Genomic DNA, 17,526 nt, shown 5'->3' on the forward strand with positions numbered 1-17,526 from the left:
TACTGTACAGTACTACGAAAAGCCCGCGAACTACTGTACGTGTTTTTTGGTGTGCAGTAATGTACCGTACTATGAAAAGCCCGCGAACTACTGTACGTGTTTTTTGGTGTGCAGTACTGTACAGTACTATGAAAAGCCCGCGAACTACTGTACGTGTTTTTTGGTGTGCAGTTCTGTACAGTACTATGAAAAGCCTGCGAACTACTGTACGTGTTTTTTGGTGTGCAGTACTGTACAGTACTATGAAGAGCCCGCGAACTACTGTACGTGTTTTTTGGTGTGCAGTACTGTACAGTACTATGAAAAGCCTGCGAACTCTACAGTACGTGTTTTTTGGTGTGCATTACTGTACAGTACTATGAAAAGCCTGCGAACTACAGTACGTGTTTTTTGGTGTGCATTACTGTACAGTACTATGAAAAGCCTGCGAACTACTGTACGTGTTTTTTGGTGTGCAGTACTGTACAGTACTATGAAAAGCCTGCGAACTCTACAGTACGTGTTTTTTGGTGTGCATTACTGTACAGTACTATGAAAAGCCTGCGAACTACAGTACGTGTTTTTTGGTGTGCAGTACTGTACAGTACTATGAAAAGCCTGCGAACTACTGTACGTGTTTTTTGGTGTGCAGTACTGTACAGTACTATGAAAAGCCTGCGAACTCTACAGTACGTGTTTTTTGGTGTGCATTACTGTACAGTACTATGAAAAGCCCGCGAACTACTGTACGTGTTTTTTGGTGTGCAGTACTGTACAGTACTATGAAAAGCCTGCGAACTCTACAGTACGTGTTTTTTGGTGTGCATTACTGTACAGTACTATGAAAAGCCTGCGAACTACTGTACGTGTTTTTTGGTGTGCAGTACTGTACAGTACTATGAAAAGCCTGCGAAATCTACAGTACGTGTTTTTTGGTGTGCATTACTGTACAGTACTATGAAAAGCCTGCGAACTACTGTACGTGTTTTTTGGTGTGCAGTACTGTACAGTACTATGAAAAGCCTGCGAAATCTACAGTACGTGTTTTTTGGTGTGCATTACTGTACAGTACTATGAAAAGCCTGCGAACTACTGTACGTGTTTTTTGGTGTGCAGTACTGTACAGTACTATGAAAAGCCTGCGAAATCTACAGTACGTGTTTTTTGGTGTGCATTACTGTACAGTACTATGAAAAGCCTGCGAACTACTGTACGTGTTTTTTGGTGTGCAATACTGTACAGTACTATGAAAAGCCTGCGAACTCTACAGTACGTGTTTTTTGGTGTGCATTACTGTACAGTACTATGAAAAGCCTGCGAACTACAGTACGTGTTTTTTGGTGTGCAGTACTGTACACTGTACAGTAGTAGTAAGCCAAATTGTTCTCTCTTTTTTATTACAGTACACTACTGTTTTTTATTACTGTATATGTGTTTTTTGATAATTATTTAGGGTACTGTGTTAGGATAGGCTAAGCGCTTACAGTACTGTACTGTACAGTATATGGTACAGTTTACGTATGTTCCGACTTACGTCGAAAAAACGGTTTACGACGCCGCGTAGGAACGGATCAACGTCGTAAGTCCAGGACTACCTGTACATTGCTTTTTAAATTCCTATTTATAATATAAATTCAAATAAATTTACCGTCATCATACAGCGACTGCTACACAATTTGAGTTGAATTGTTGCAACGATTTATATTAGAGCATTGGAGGTTAATTCAAAATGGCTTCTGACATAAATTATTTATTTTTAAATGGCCCAAAATATCGTTTAATGGTATTTTAATCTTTATTATTTGGGGGAAATTTATTCTAAATATGAAAAGCTATGGACCTGAACCAAGTGCTTTGGACACTTCAATTTGAGATATTTCCAAAAGTGGAGATGTACGAGTTTATTTAATAGCATTGTGTTCAAGAGTAAATAATTATTTTACAAAACATCAGTTAAAATTTGGCATTAGGTTTTTGATTGCACTTTAAATATTGCTTAATTAAAACAGAAGTCAACAGTTATTAAATATTAAACTACTACACAAAAAATAAATGAAATAAAATGTCGTACGATATCATTCTGTTTTTTTTTTTTATTATTAAAATATAATTCAAACAATAGTAAAATGGAAAGGAAGACAGCTTTAAATTGGTTTTCCTCTAAAGTATGCCTATTTATTAGCGCAGTATCTCTGAAGTACCATCAAATGGCCGTATTTATTTTTGATAATAATATTACAAAATATCAGATTGTTTGTGAACAACGTTTAAAAAAAAAAAAGTGTATAATTCATTGATAAAGATAATTTCGATTGACATCATATACTCATCGATTTTTATTTTTACGATAAGTATTGATCGCTGGAGAACCATGGTTCTTTTGCTTTAACCTTGGTTCTAAACTCTGGTTTAACATCTAAGCTAGGCTTCTTTATCAGCAACCGCCGGAACCTTTCCGGAATGGATCAAGTGATAAGATTTCTTCAAATAAATATACCATAGGAATAGAGCAGGAGTCGGCAACCCGCGGCTCGCGAGCCGCATGCGGCTCTTTTTATCCAAATTGTGGTGGCTCTTCAGACTGCCCAAAATACATTGTATATTTTCAATTTTATTGAAACAAATGAAAATTTCATTTATTAAAGTAAAGATATTTTTTTCAAAAAGAATTTTAAATGAGATTTGGTTTGAAATTGAATAGAATTATATTAAAATACAGTACGTAATATACAGGGTGAACCCAGTAAGTATTGTCCATAGGCCTTCTGTGTGTAGTACATCTAAAGTGGAATTCAATGACGTATTGGCCAACTTCATCTTTTCCTCTGTTCACTTGAGTGACGACACTTTAAAGTTTTTTTCTAAAATCATTACTTTTTTCCAATAAAAATGTTATTACTCAGAAAGTTTTAGTCCGAATTCAATTCTGATGACTCGGTTAGAAAGATAGATAAATTTCCTAAAGATTGACACTATTTTGAAGCATAAGTTTTTCTCTAATCAGCCTTAATCTCCCTCCGAATGCTGGGAAAATAAAAGTGATCGAAATTTTTAAGAAAACCCATTCGGCCCTTATGGGGATCATTATCAGACTTTTTAGTAAAAGTTTCCTTGTTTAATGGGCTTTCAAACGGTATACCATTTTCCAGGATTCCTTTTATCTTCGTATAAGAAATTACGTTTGTTTCACGAGAAAACGTGCTCACGAGCACTCAACCTTGGCGGGGGTGATGGAATTATACTCACCTGCCCCCACACAAGTCAGAAGAGCGACCCAGTAGGTCTTACAAGGTCACCAGTGCAATTGGGGGAAATGTATTTGTTTTTTCTCCATTTGGGTGGCCGATGGCTTCACTGTTCTCCCATTGGGATCCTATCCCAGTCCCAGAGTCCCTTCTTCTTTCGCTCAGACTCTGTGGGTAGGGTGGTGTGCAGATCATCGTGGGTTAGGATTTGTTTGTGGTGTACTACTTGTTAAGTTGAAAATCTTTGTAAAAACAGAAAAGGAAATGGCATGAATTTGTTTGTTTGCTAGTTAAAGGGACTCAATGTTTGTCTTTTCCGGGAAGATCCTCCTCAGACTTCTAAGCCTAGTACAGGAAATGGTACTCTAACTAGAGGCGTCTCACAATAAAACCCTTTTTTTGAGAGATAGTTGTCGAAGACTTGTGGCCAAACTCTTGGAGGAAATAGGCTGACTCTGCTTCTTCAACTTTGACTTCATGTGTTGTGAAAGTTAAGGAGGAAAAAATTGGTAGCGCGTGTGAAAACGAGATAGGATTTTTCCTTTTTCCCCGTTCAAGAAGTGGAGGAAAAAAAAGAGGGTAGTAACGTGATAGGTTAGCCAGTCAGTCGACCTCTAGTCAATACCCCGTTCAGAGGAGGGTATCGACCGTACACAATGTACAAGCAAGCTGGTGGAGAGAGAGTAGCAGGGAGAAGGATATTGCCGCAGGAGGATAGGAGGAGGACAGGGGGAACTCCCCTGCTCGGCTGGAGGCGGCAACAGGGGACCCCAGGATAAATGCCTCCTTATCAAGACCATGTCACACATACTTCTTGCACACGCATACACTCTCTTTGGCTCTCTCCTTTTTTTGCCAGCCTTCCATTCGCCTGTCGGAGTTGTGGCGGGTGGCCGGATAGCTTCACTGTTCTCCCATTGGGATCCTATCCCAGTCGCAGAGACCCTCACTGTGCAGATCATTGAGACTGGGTTTTGTGACGCGCCAGCTCCCACTGTCGGTAATTGAATCATGACACCCTTTACATTTTCACTTCGCCAACTCCCTTACTTCCGGTTTCTCTCCCTCACACCCACGCAGGCCCACCCAGACACACACACACGTACCCTGACATCTCTTCACACTAACTGGCATGGTTTCAAAATAGATTTATGAGATCTGACAATCCTTTATTACGATTTGTTACCCCCCCTATTCCCTACTCCAGTGTAGTGGTACTTTTCGATTCTTAGTGTAAACTTGTCTACTATTGATTTTATTATCATTATTCTACTTTTTTATATTTTTCGTTCGGAGTATCGCCATTAAATCCGACAGTGAAATGGCGGGATCTAAAATCTCTCCATCGGAAACTACCTCTTTCCTCAAGAGATGTTTTTCCTCTTTATATTTAAAACAAAAAGAAAAGAGCTTTCCTCCAAAATGGCTGCTACGATTTTCCCCATAACTTGGGGCTTGAAAATTCGATTAAAAGCTTTTATTTAGGTGAGGGGCGTGTAAGCTAATCTCTGAAGTGCTCTCTGAAATATTAAATATACTTTTAACCAATTATTTATTAATTATATTATTTTTAATAAGGGCTTAATTATGATGCTAAGATTGAAAAAATTTTTCACTGAAAGCACAACTTTATTGATTGGTCTTTTTCATTAATTGGAGATTTAGGCGTTTATGAAATTGTTTTCCATGCAGAATTCAATGAAAGAGTACAGAGATCAATTTTCAAACATGATGTACAGAGAGATCTGAACTTTAAGCATAAATATATTAGCTATGTGTACGACAAAGTAAAGTAAAGTAATCGCCTATTTTTTCAGGCGGGGCTTAACGTCCAACTACCAATTAGGTGTCGTGGACGGAGGCGACTAGCAAATATAATTTACTGTGAACTTCTCATATTAACCATTAAATAAAATACAAGGCCTAGACACAGGAAATCGAACCCACTAACCAACAATACATCTTAGCTTTGCGGGTCTAGCCTATTACCGCCTAACATACTTTACTATAAATTTCTCATACTAACCAATAAATAAAATCCAAGACCTAGACCAGGGGGAATCGAACCCACTAACCAACAATACATCTTAGCTTTGCGGGTCTACCCTATAACCGCCTAACTTACTTTACTATAAATTTCTCATATTAACCATTAAATAAAATCAATGGTCTAGATCGAGGGAATCGAACCCACTAACCCACAATACATCTTAGCATTGCGGGTCTAGCCTATAGCCGCCTAACATACTTTACTATAAATTTCTCATATTAACCATTAAATAAAATCAATGGTCTAGATCGAGGGAATCGAACCCACTAACCCACAATACATCTTAGCATTGCGGGTCTAGCCTATAACCGCCTAACTTACTTTACTATAAATTTCTCATATTAACCATTAAATAAAATCAATGGTCTAGATCGAGGGAATCGAACCCACTAACCCACAATACATCTTAGCATTGCGGGTCTAGCCTATAGCCGCCTAACATACTTTACTATAAATTTCTCATATTAATCATTAAATAAAATACAAGACCTAGACAGGGAATAGAATCCACTAACCAACAATACATCTTAGCTTTGCGGGTCTAGCGTATAACCGCTCGGCTACCGTGGCGCCCATGTGTACGACAACAACATGAGCGATAGTGTTCATGGATCATGAAGGCCAGAAGTGGTGTGTTAAATTTAAACTTTAAATTGTATCAACAAAGCGAACATAGCTCACTCTGTACGTTGTGTACGTAACTTGTCTCAAACGGAAGACTCTTTCCATTTCTTTGCTGTCTGGCCCAGATTGAAAGAAATTAGATTACAATGTTTTAATCAAGAGATACTGTCAAAAGATGATTTAATGAAATATTTAAATGGAGACTATGGCTGGATTACTGACGTCAGTTACTGTAAGATTGCTACGATACTGCGACAAAACATGTTAAAAATTTAGAAGCTATAATTTGTGTGGGTCATTATTTGATTTAACTACCTATTATTTATTTTATTATTTATTTATTTTTATTTTCATGTTTTACATATTAGGAGTATCTTTCCTTTATTTACTCGTTTATATTAACTGTAATGTAATCAATCATGTAATGTAATGTATGTAATGTATGAGATGACCGACTCCCCCTGAGGGTCGATGACCTGGAGCCAGACTTTAAATAAAGACTATTATTATTAGCCGCCAGAGAAATACGACAAGAAATAGGAGTTGTCCCACTCATTTCAGACCTTCCCTGGTGGATCTAGGAAGTTTGTAGGTGTTGCTGCCCGCGGTATTCCTCAAGGAGAATGAATCCTAAGATTTTTGTTTAGACTTCTTAGAGTAAATTACAAAACAATACTTACTAATTTGCACCCATATTAACTTATTTTAATATAATTTTAAGGCAACGTTAAGTGAAGGCTTCCCTCTCTAGAGCCAACCTTTTTTTCTCTAGTGCGTACCACTTGGTAGTTACATCATGCTAAATTGTACCACTTCGTAAAAATGATTGTATTTAGTGAAATTATTATCTTTATTTTGTATAGAGATACAAATGTATCTGTTACAAAGGAGTTCCAAGTTCATTTAAATAATTAAAAATTGCGTTCATATTTTTCTCTTCAAAATTATTAATTAATTTACACAGTTCTTCTTAAAGATTATTATATTTGAGCCCAAATCTTCCAAAATTAATTTCTTTTAAGCATTCCAACTACCTGTAAGTACCAATTAAATTTAATGTTGCTTGGATAGAGCTTACTCCATTACAATCCAGTCTCTTTAAGCAGATTTTTTACATAGTTATCATTTAAGTTCTGTCACATGATAATTCTATTAAATTTTCTTTATTTTTTTATTGGAAAATGATGTAGCTTTTCCTAAATTTTCTTTATAGAAGGGGGGTTTGAAATCCGAATTATCATTTGTGTTTTCTGGTTTTAGGGAAAATACTCCTTGAAAGGCAATTTTAATCCTTCATAAATGTGCTATTATATTTTCTCGTATATCTTGAGACAGACCAACCTTATTACTCTGTACATATTAACAACTTTACTGTATAATATTATTAATTAAAATAATCTGTATGTATTATAGGGGAAAATCGTTTCTATGATATTTTTATGATTTAATTTTTTCTAAATTTTTGATGTCCGCCATTATTGATTACATTTTCGCGCACCACCAACTAGCAACTCGCGTGCGACAGGTTGGGAAACGCTGCTCTAAAGAAGTAGATCCCGAATGCTGCACTAGTAAGATCATTAGTTGCACCGAAATGAAAGACATATCCACCACCCACTTCTGAAAGGTGTAAACAGGCATTGTTGCATTGAAAAGGGTTCTGTTGCAAAATCATTAGCTTATAGACGTGTTACAGGAAATAGGGAGATAAGCTTACAGTAAAGGAAAGGGTAGGTGAAGCCCCGATTTGCTGCTGAGAGATAGAACTGAAGCCTGGTTCTCGAGTGTGGGTGGGGGGTGTAGGAGACCGGAAATCGCTTGGCACGATACCAAATACGGCTCGTTTACCATCGGTATTTATTTACCACTGTCGCCAACTCCAACTGCAAGAAGGGACGAGTCTAAGTCCCTCTCGCTTCCAGAGAGGTGAACTTGCAAGTACCGATAGAAATGTGATTGGGGTGGGTGGTATTCCTCTCCGCCATTACATCGGCCAGGTTTTTGGGCGGAACTCCCTCGCACCATGTTTTCTTTTGTAATCACTTTCAATGCCTCAGTTTGCCAGGCGGAGTCATATCCTGTTTATATTCTGGCTTCCCACCTGATTAATTAAGAACCTGCTTAAAACGTACACACGACACTCTCTCCTGCAGCTCTTTAAGAGGTGGAATTTTCTGGAAACAGGAATTAGTAAGTAGGTAGTTCGTTTCACAGACAGGAAGTAGTACTAGAGTAGTTTAGATTTTAGATTTTTGAAAGGCGGGACGGGACCTATGCCCAACGGCACCGCAGCCACAAGAGGCTTATTGTGCCTTCCCTTTTCTGGGTCTAGTAGATAAAACCTCCCCTACTAAGAACGTTGAGGGCTTTCCCTACCAGTTCCTTCTGTGCTACAATCTCCACTGGTCTCAAGGTACCAAAGATATTTGTAGCACAGCCGCTCGATTACCCGTTTCTTCCTCTTCACAGGCACAATCTGCACAACGGTTCCGAGCTAATAAGCCCTACCTTGTGCAGGTGCTTTCTGAACCTGCCCGTGCCCGGTGAATAGGCCTGTAATCAGAGTAATCTGATTTCTGCCCAAGCCCAGAGTCACTTTGGTTCTTTGTTTACACAACAAGGGCATGGCACTCTTGCTTGTGTTTGACCCCAGGAAGCATCACCCAGTACTTTTCATGCTCTCTCCTGAGATCCAAACTGTGAGAGCCTCACGAACTGCACCCCTAGTGATCCACAGGACTGCTTCCCCGGCCAATGAAAGGAGTACTAGCTCCATTCCTGGCCAACTGATCAGCTATTTCATTCCCCTTAATCCCCACGTGGCCCGGCATCCATTCCAGTCGGACTTTATTGTGCCGAGCCAGTTGATCTAGGGCCTTTTATTACTAGAGGAGTTAGTTCACTTCAATATTTCATTAGAGAAGAATATTTCTTGAGGAAAGTGCCTGGAATAAGGGGATGGCTGACTTCTTGAAGCCTACCCTCAGATATCCCAAGATTACACCCTATAATTTGAACTTAAGCAGGGTTTTAAAGAAGGATATACATATCTCCAACCTGGCTAGTGACGCTCAGGAAGAACAGTTAGCTGACAGTTAGGGATGATAAACTCTCCATGGATCAAAACACATTCATCCCTGGTAACAACGCGTGTGCTCCCAGAGGAAGTTTCACGAAAAGAAGGAGTCAATAGACGCGGGATATCGTCTTCTTGGGAGTCGAAACACACCCTTCTCTGGTAAGAACCCAAAATTCCTGTAAACTGAAGGAAGTTCCTGGAGGGGAAAAAAAAGACGAAAGGCAGGGATAACTACTCTCTGCTATCAATAGCACCCAACCCGTCCAAGGGAGCGATTTCCTGTCTACCACTCGAGAACCAGGCTTCAGTTCTATCTCTCAGCAGCAAATCGGCTTCACCTACCACTTCCTTCACTGTAAGCCTATCCCCCCCTATTTCCTGTAACACGTCTATAAGCTAATGATTTTCCAACAGAAACCCTTTTAATGCAACAATGTCTGTTTACACCTTTCAGAAGTGAGCGGAGGATATGTCTTGCATTTCGGGCGCAACTAATGTTCTTAGCGCAGCATTCAAGGTCTACTTCTCTAAAAGGGAAGCCTACACATGATTTTAAAATAAGTTAATATGGGTGCAAAGTAAGTATTGTTGTGTAATTAGACTCTCAAGAAGTCTAAACAAAATCTTAGAATTCATTCACCTTGAGGAATACCGCGGGCAGCAACACCTACAAACTTCCTAGATCCTCCAGGAAATGAGTGGGACCAACTCCTATTCCTTGTCGTATTTCCCTGGCGACTAATGCCCTTCAAACCCAAGAAGATCGCCCCAAATAAAAAAAAAAAATTCCTCTTAGCGGAACGAAGTACTATAATTGAAGTAATAAATAAAATTACTATAATAACTTCCCAAAGTTTAATTAAAAAAGCCCCCCCCCCGTGCAAAAACACAAATTGCAAACAACAGCTGTATAATAGTTCAACAAAAAAAACATAAAAGAATAATGATCTGTATGGCAGTGGCAACTCCTTCCGTCCGAAAAAGTAAACTGAAAATACAATTAATTAGGGCCGCCGCTAACCCGCTCTTCCCCCGCCATCAAAGTGGGGGGTGGCGCGCTGAGGTGCGACACCCCATCCACATTGTTTCACTATTGTTAATATTTTCTATTCTAGTTTTGCTCTAGGAACACGCGAACCACTTCATTCTGTACTTGCTTGACGTCGGCCATGATTTATTGGGCCTCTCTCTCTGGCTCTCACCACTTAAATTAAGTGCTAGGTATTTTTATTGATCTCTTTCTCTCTCTCTCTTTGCTTTTCCGCTTTTCTTTTCTTTCGCTTTTCATTAGTTGGGCTTTTCCCTTAATAACTAGGAAAAGAATTTTCTCCCTTTCCCAAACTAGTACGATTATGGATCCAGGCAAAGTATTGTAAATAGGTTTTCACAATTATCCAAAATTTGGGGGTTTCCCAGACAACAATACAGTAGTTTAGGGAAGGGATTAGCTACACGGTTAGCGTATTGGATTCCCACGCGGAGGTCCTCGGGTTCGAATCCAGAGCTGCTGACCCTTAGATTTTCTCTTCCTAGGAGCTTCTTACAGCTCACTGTCCGCTTGTGATGGACAGTGTTGTCTGTAACGAGGAGAACACTGTCCGGAGGCCGGCAGTGCCCTGAAAAAAAGCTCCGGGCGTCAATAACCTCAGGATGTTGACGCACCTTAAATCATTAAAATAAAAAATACAGTAGTTTGCACTAAAATCAGTATATAATTGAGCCAGTCAATCTCTCAGCAGCACTCCAAAAAATGGGGAAAAAAATCTCCACAGCATCCAATCAGACTGGCAGAGTTACCATGTATGGGGAGGAAAAAAAACTCCACGATATTATCGTGCCCTACTTACCCAAACATACAAGGTGTGGGCTATTAAATAACTGAGACTGATGCTGCAACAGAAGAACTATGCATGCGCCAAAATCCTAACGACCGCGACCTAACGACAGCTGTGCAGCGTAAAGCCTTCTCTTTCGATTGCAGCAGCGTCTCACGTGTTTGTAGAGAAATCTGTCTGACCGGAACCGTCGTTTGTGTACTAGAGGTGTTAGTTTCGTTTTGCCGAAAACATGATACTACACATGTAGTAGAGCAACGAATTGTGAAATTTCACATGGTACTTGGTGAAACCGCTACTGAAACTTATCTTATCATTAGAAGCTTGCAACAACTGAAAAGAATAATTAGAGAACAGATCAAAACTCATTTTAGACAACAAAGGACTTATTTATGTAAGGTACAATAAAGCCATTCTGGGCTTATGGCATCGAATGGTAGGGTTCAACCTAACGCTTAAACCTCCAAAGAATCCAGGCCTTACAGTCTAAAATTCTTCGCTCTATAGTTTAGACACTCCTTACTTACGTCACCAAATCAAACCATATTTTCCACACAGACTTGAAACATTCCTTTCGTGCAACATAAGGATGCTGAAACCTGTTACAAGAAAATTCCATCTTAAACATTCAATCTCATCAACAATCCCTCACTGGTGTACCAACATCCTATCTTCCAGAACATTTTTCCAGACACAACACTTCTAGGACAGTCTTAAAAAGACAGTGGTGGGCCTCGGCGATCTCCTCTCTGATGAAGAATGTAGAATGTTATTGGGAGTGTTACCGCCGCTGGGTAACTTCTCCACTCTGATATGTGTAGATATGTTGTTGATTGTTACCCTTGTTGCTTATAACGGCAATGCGTTGATTGTAACTAAATAAATGACTAAAAAATTGATTTGAAAAACTATTTTCATTGTTTTTCTTTTTTCCACTCTAGTTTTCTGTTTTAAGTTCACTTTTCTATTTTGCATTTTCTAGTGTGGACGCCAGAAATCGTCCCTGGAAACAGGCCGAGCGGTGGTCAAATGAGCAAGTCTTTTCAAACCGAGCTTATTTCATGTCGGAGAAAGATCCGGCTGAATTAGGTGTAGACCATATCAAGGAAGCAGACGCTGGTGTCTACAGGTAAGCATGGATATTATTTATTTTAAATTACTGTGTAATCATTTAATGATGTACCATGATGTATCTAATGGTTAAAATAACTGAAAGAGTACAGTTTATCTATTTTGGTGAATTTATCGATCTATCGAAGGTGAAGAAACATTATTGCCAACTGCAGAGATATTTTTCTATTATTTGTTCTAATTAAACAACCCGAAGGACTCGTATGTTTTACAGACATACTGATTACAATGTACAATTGATTTAATGTTATAAAAAATAAATAGTTTACAAAAACTATTTACCTACCTTATACTTTAACAATAACAATTATAATTTGTTTATATAAAGTTAACCTTAAAGAGTTGGTGCCGCCATTTTGGTGCTGACAGTTTACCAACTGAGTCGGCTTTCAAATGATAAACTTCTCTTGTGACAAGTCAGTGTTGCCATTTGTGAAAAAAAAAAAACTTTTTTGCGTGTAAATACGAGTATATTATATTTCTGATAATTTAATGAAGACTACTTCTGTGAGGTTGGTAGTGTGGTAAAAATAACAAGAATTAATTAACAAGTTTTCTGAGTTTAAACGAACATTTGTTTAACTAATAAATAATTACAAGAATAGTCATGTTTTACACCAGATTTTTTTTTCATTTTAAGTAGCGCTTTAATAAAAATCGATTATTAAATCCGGAATTATATTCGAGGTATCGATTAGTGGGATAATGTTTTTCATAAAGTAGAAATAAACAAAATAAACAGATTTTTTTTTAATTTTAAGTAGCGCTTTAATAAAAATCGATTATTAAATCCAGAATTATATTCGAGGTATCGATTAGTGGGATAATGTTTTTCATAAAAGTCGAAAAACACACACACACACACACACACACAAAAGGAATAAAAACAGCCTTTTTCAGGCAGAAGAGTCGATAAACCTTGGATCTTCTTATTCATGAGGGAAAAGCCTTTTCTAAATAAGTTCCTTCATCATAAATAATTGAGGAAAAATCATTTTCCTTTCACCAAGAAAAGATCACTAATTAATCTTTTCTGGCAGCCCCCTTCCAACAAATAATGGACTAAAAATTGAAACAAGCTTTATAAGTTTTTTTTTAAAAAAAGGAAAATTTATTACCCATTATAAATATTTTATCGCTTTTCCTTTTTCAACACTGTTTTCCACCCATTGTGTTAAATTATTTTCCCAATTATAAGTTTCACTTTGTTTTATTTCTTTTCACGTTCTTGCTTGTCGCTTTCTTTATAATAGAAGATCAGTTCTTCTAAACTGAGTACTTCAAAGTACAGTAGGATTTAAAAGAACAAAAAAAAAATAAGAAAAGTGGATTTAAACCGGAAAATTCTTCAAGAAAGTGGATGAAAACTTTTCCGTCGGAAATAAAAACTCCTTTTCCTTACTTTTCCTTCAGCTTCGGCACTATATTATAAAAAAATAAAATTGAAAAATGAAATTAAGAAAAAAGTTTAGCAATTTCTGTTCTTATTCTCTAAGCTTTGCTTTTGAAAGGTTAAGACTTCAATCGTACCGATAAACAGGGAATAACGATGGTCTTGGATCTGTGAAGGTTATAAATGAAAAACACATTATCGTTTAACCGGAAAGAATGGTATTAAGTTTGGCCCAGGTAATGTGCACTTCCTTTTCATCTCCTTTGTCTACTTCCTCTTACTCTACTAGTTAGAGAAGTACTGCAATCGTGTAGGCGATCGATTTTTCTTTTTCACCGGAAATACCTGTTTTAGAAAAAAAGAAAAACTACGAAGTTCCTGTTTAATATTTCTCTTAAGTGCCTTGAGAGGGTGCTGCAATGAAGTTTTTGGTAAAAAAAAAAATTGAAAAACAGGAAGTACGATATTTACTAATGCATTTTTCCGGTTTTTATCCTCTAATAGAGGGGTCGCCAAACTTTTTTTGATCATGGACCCCCCCCCTGTATAATTTTTCGAAATCTCCATCGACCCCACCATAAAAGTAATTTTCAGTTAATTAAAATAAAACTATCTATTAGGTACTGAGTTTGTACAATTTATTTTATGATTTTAAACATTTATTAAAGTAATTTTACATTGTGTAACAAATAGTTTTATGAAAGATATCTTAATGTTGAAATTTAAATACCTTAATTAAATAATAAGTAAAGTAACTAAAGGTACTACTACTTCTTAATTAATGAGATGGGTGTGCTCCTGGTGTTTCTTAACAAGGTTCGCTATATTGGGTTCGAAATTGTTTTTCCTTCGACCCCCTGGCACAGATCGAACCCCTGGCTCAGATAGACCCCCTACTTTTGTTAAATAGACCCCTGGGGGGGAGTCTATATAGATCACTTTGGCGACCTCTGCACTAATAGCACAGTACTGTTCCTTGAGTAGTAATTGCCCTATTTTTTTTCAGGCAGGCTTTACCGTCCAACTACCAAATTAGATGTCGTGGACGGAGGCGACTAGCAACACATACTTTAATGTAAATTTCTTTTATTAACCAATTAAATAAAATCTAAGGCCTGAGACCGGAGAATCGAACCCAGTACCACAATATTATATTAGCTTTACAGGTTGATCCTTGAGTATGACACTATTTAAAAGACGTGATAGGTGCTTGCTAAAATCGATTTATATTGAACAGCTGTAAGTACCTATTTAATGGATTTTTTTTTTTTTTTTTTTTTAATCGATCATTTATTTGGTTTAACCTGATAAGACATAAAAGTGATCCCGAATCACCCTGTGGTGGTGACTGCCACCAAAAAATAAAAAAACTCAAAATTTTGGGCTTAAGCTCAAATATATTTTATTTAAACGATTTTGAGCTATATTGAGGTGCGGTCATTAAATTTAAACACAAATTTTATTTCTTCATACCAACGTTTCGGTAAATATGTAGCATATATTACCTTCTTCCAGGGTCTGTACAAAAAGGAATATTACACTAATATACGAGGGTCGTTTGAAAAGTCCGTGCAAAAATAAAAACTACTTAATTTTTTCGGGTAAACCTTTTTTATTTTTCAACCTAGTCTCCTTTTAGGCTTATACACTTCGTCCAACGCTGCTCTAGTTTGTTGATCCCTTCCGAATAATAGGATTTGTCCAAGTCTGAAAAATAGCCATTCGTTTCTGCAATCACCTCCTCGTTTGAATAAAATCTTTTTCCCGCCAGCCATTTCTTCATATTGGGGAACAAATAGTAGTCCGAGGGAGCCAAGTCTGGTAAATAGGGGGGGATGTGAAACGAGTTGGAACCCTATTTCCATTAATTTTGCGACCACAACTGCTGAGGTGTGAGCTGGTGCGTTGTCGTGATGGAAAAGGACTTTTTTGTTGGCCAATCGTGGGCGTTTTTCTTGCAGCTCGGTTTTCAAACGGTCCAATAACGATGAATAATATGCACCTGTAATAGTTTTACCCTTTTCCAGATAGTCGATGAGGATTATTCCTTGCGAATCCCAAAAGACAGTCACCATAATCTTTCCAGCCGAAGGAACGGTCTTCGCCTTTTTTGGCGCAAATTCCCCCCTTGGTAACACATTGTTTAGATTGTTCTTTGGTCTCAGGAGTGTAGTGATGTATCCATGTTTCATCCACAGTGACGAAACGACGCTTAAAGTCCTGCGGATTCTTCTGGAACAGCTGCAGCAAACCGTCCTTGCAACACTTCACACGATTTCGTTTTTGGTCAAGCGTGAGCAATCGCGGCACCCATCTTGCGGATAGCTTTGTCATGTCCAAATGTTGATGCAAAATATTATGTATTCGAGATGCCCACAGCACTAGCAATCTCACGCACCTTCACTCTTCTGTCATCCATCACCATATCATGGATTTTATCAATGATTTCTGGAGTAGTAACCTCAACAGGGCGTCCAGAACGTTCAGCGTCACTTGTGCCCATATGGCCTCTCCGAAAATTTTGAAACCACTTATAAACTGTTCTAATCGAAGGTGCAGAGTCACCATAATGTTTATCAAGCTTCTCTTTAGTCTCCTGAGGCGTTTTGCCTTTCATAAAGTAGTGTTTAATCAACACACGAAATTCTTTTTCGCCCATTTTTTGAAAATCACTCGACTTCCTTGATTCAAACGAATGCCAAACACAAAGAAATAGACCGATCTGGCTGAAACTTGGTGTGTGTTCTTCCAAGAGATGCTACTAACTAAACATAACCTCGATACGCGCCAGTAGTGCTATCTCTCTGACTTTGCACGGACTTTTCAAACGACCCTCGTAGATACAAATTGAGAAACACAAAAAAATGCACAAATATTTCTCAAATTGTATCTATGTTATATTAGTATAATATTCCTTTTTTTGTACAGACCCTGGAAGAAGGTGAATGAATATATTTACCGAAACGTTGGTATAAAGAAACCAAATTAGTGTGTTTAAATTTTATGACCACACCTCAAATATTCTCCAAAAATCATCAATCAACAACGGTCGAAAAAAACGGATATCATTTTTATTTAAATATTAGAAACGTACAATTTAATAGAGTAGTAGGTAATCTTAATTTTCTCAATAAAAAACTGAACAAGCCATGGAAACAGGGAAATTTTGTGGAATTTACAGGGAAATTTACCCAATATCAGGTTGTGCATATCATACAGTGAATTTTTTTTTTTTTTTTAGGTTAAAAAACAAAAATACGAGTACCAATAATCGATTCCATACAAGTTTATCGATTGTTGCATTTTATATGTACATTCTTCAGATAAAGTTTTGTATTTTATTGGTATTAATTTGGCATAAAAAAAAAAAAAAAAAAATCGGATGGGAGTAAAAAAAAAGAAAGTAACCTAAAGTTGGGAAAGCATGGGGGGGGGGGTAGAAAAATTGGAAAGGTGCCCCCCCCCCTCACTATCCCAAGTGTATACGCGTGTTCATTCATGCTAAAAATTAAGCTATAACCCAGCATACCCAGTAACAGTGCTGGGTATTTTGTAGCAGCTCGATGGCTTTACACTTTATTCACATCTTTTTTACATTCACCCGGTAACCAAAAAATAAAATAAAATCAAATTTCAGCGCTCGGGAGCTGAATTTTTATTTGTTTTTTCAGCCAATTAAATTTTTTGGTTTTTTTCTTCGCTAAAAATAAAAATAAATAAAATACATTTTGCATGAAATATAACACAGTTTAAGTAATTAAATTTGTCTACCAACTTAAATTCAGTATCAAAGGGATTCAATTTAGCGAGGAATCGGTCAAGAACACACACACAAAGATTCGTTCTTTTTTGGCCAACGTTTCGGGCAAAATTGTTTTTGTTTACCATCTTCAGGGCATGTAGCTAGCCAACAAGGTTAGTTGAATTACAGAAAACTTGGATTTTTTTACTAAAAAAAAAAGAAAAGAAAAGTCGAACGAGAACACTCACACGACTACAGTTCAAAAAAAAAAATTGGTTGTGGCGAAAACGTCACTAATGACGTCATTATTTTCGCTCACGCGAAGCTCACAACGCCCCCTAACCTTGAAGAGCTAGGTCAAAGTGGGCGTTCAGAAATTTGGCGCCGAATTTTGAAAAGCAAAGATGGCGACCGAAAAAATTATATCAGGTAAATGAAAGTATTATCT

General features: G+C 37.5%; 1 protein-coding gene across 1 annotated transcript in view; it reads left to right on the plus strand.

The window, feature by feature from the left end:
* side-VII (sidestep VII transmembrane protein) overlaps nt 1-17,526 on the plus strand; it is a 494,219-nt gene that overhangs the window by 55,064 nt on the left and 421,629 nt on the right. Inside the window, exon 2 of the mRNA XM_074142232.1 lies at nt 11,795-11,941. Within this exon, the coding sequence (XP_073998333.1) occupies nt 11,795-11,941 (147 nt within the window). The remainder of the gene's footprint in view (nt 1-11,794; nt 11,942-17,526) is intronic.

The sequence above is a fragment of the Rhodnius prolixus genome, unplaced genomic scaffold, assembly GCF_049639745.1.
Source record: "Rhodnius prolixus isolate KJV_2025 unplaced genomic scaffold, Rpr scaffold_6, whole genome shotgun sequence".
NCBI lineage: Eukaryota > Metazoa > Arthropoda > Insecta > Hemiptera > Reduviidae > Rhodnius > Rhodnius prolixus.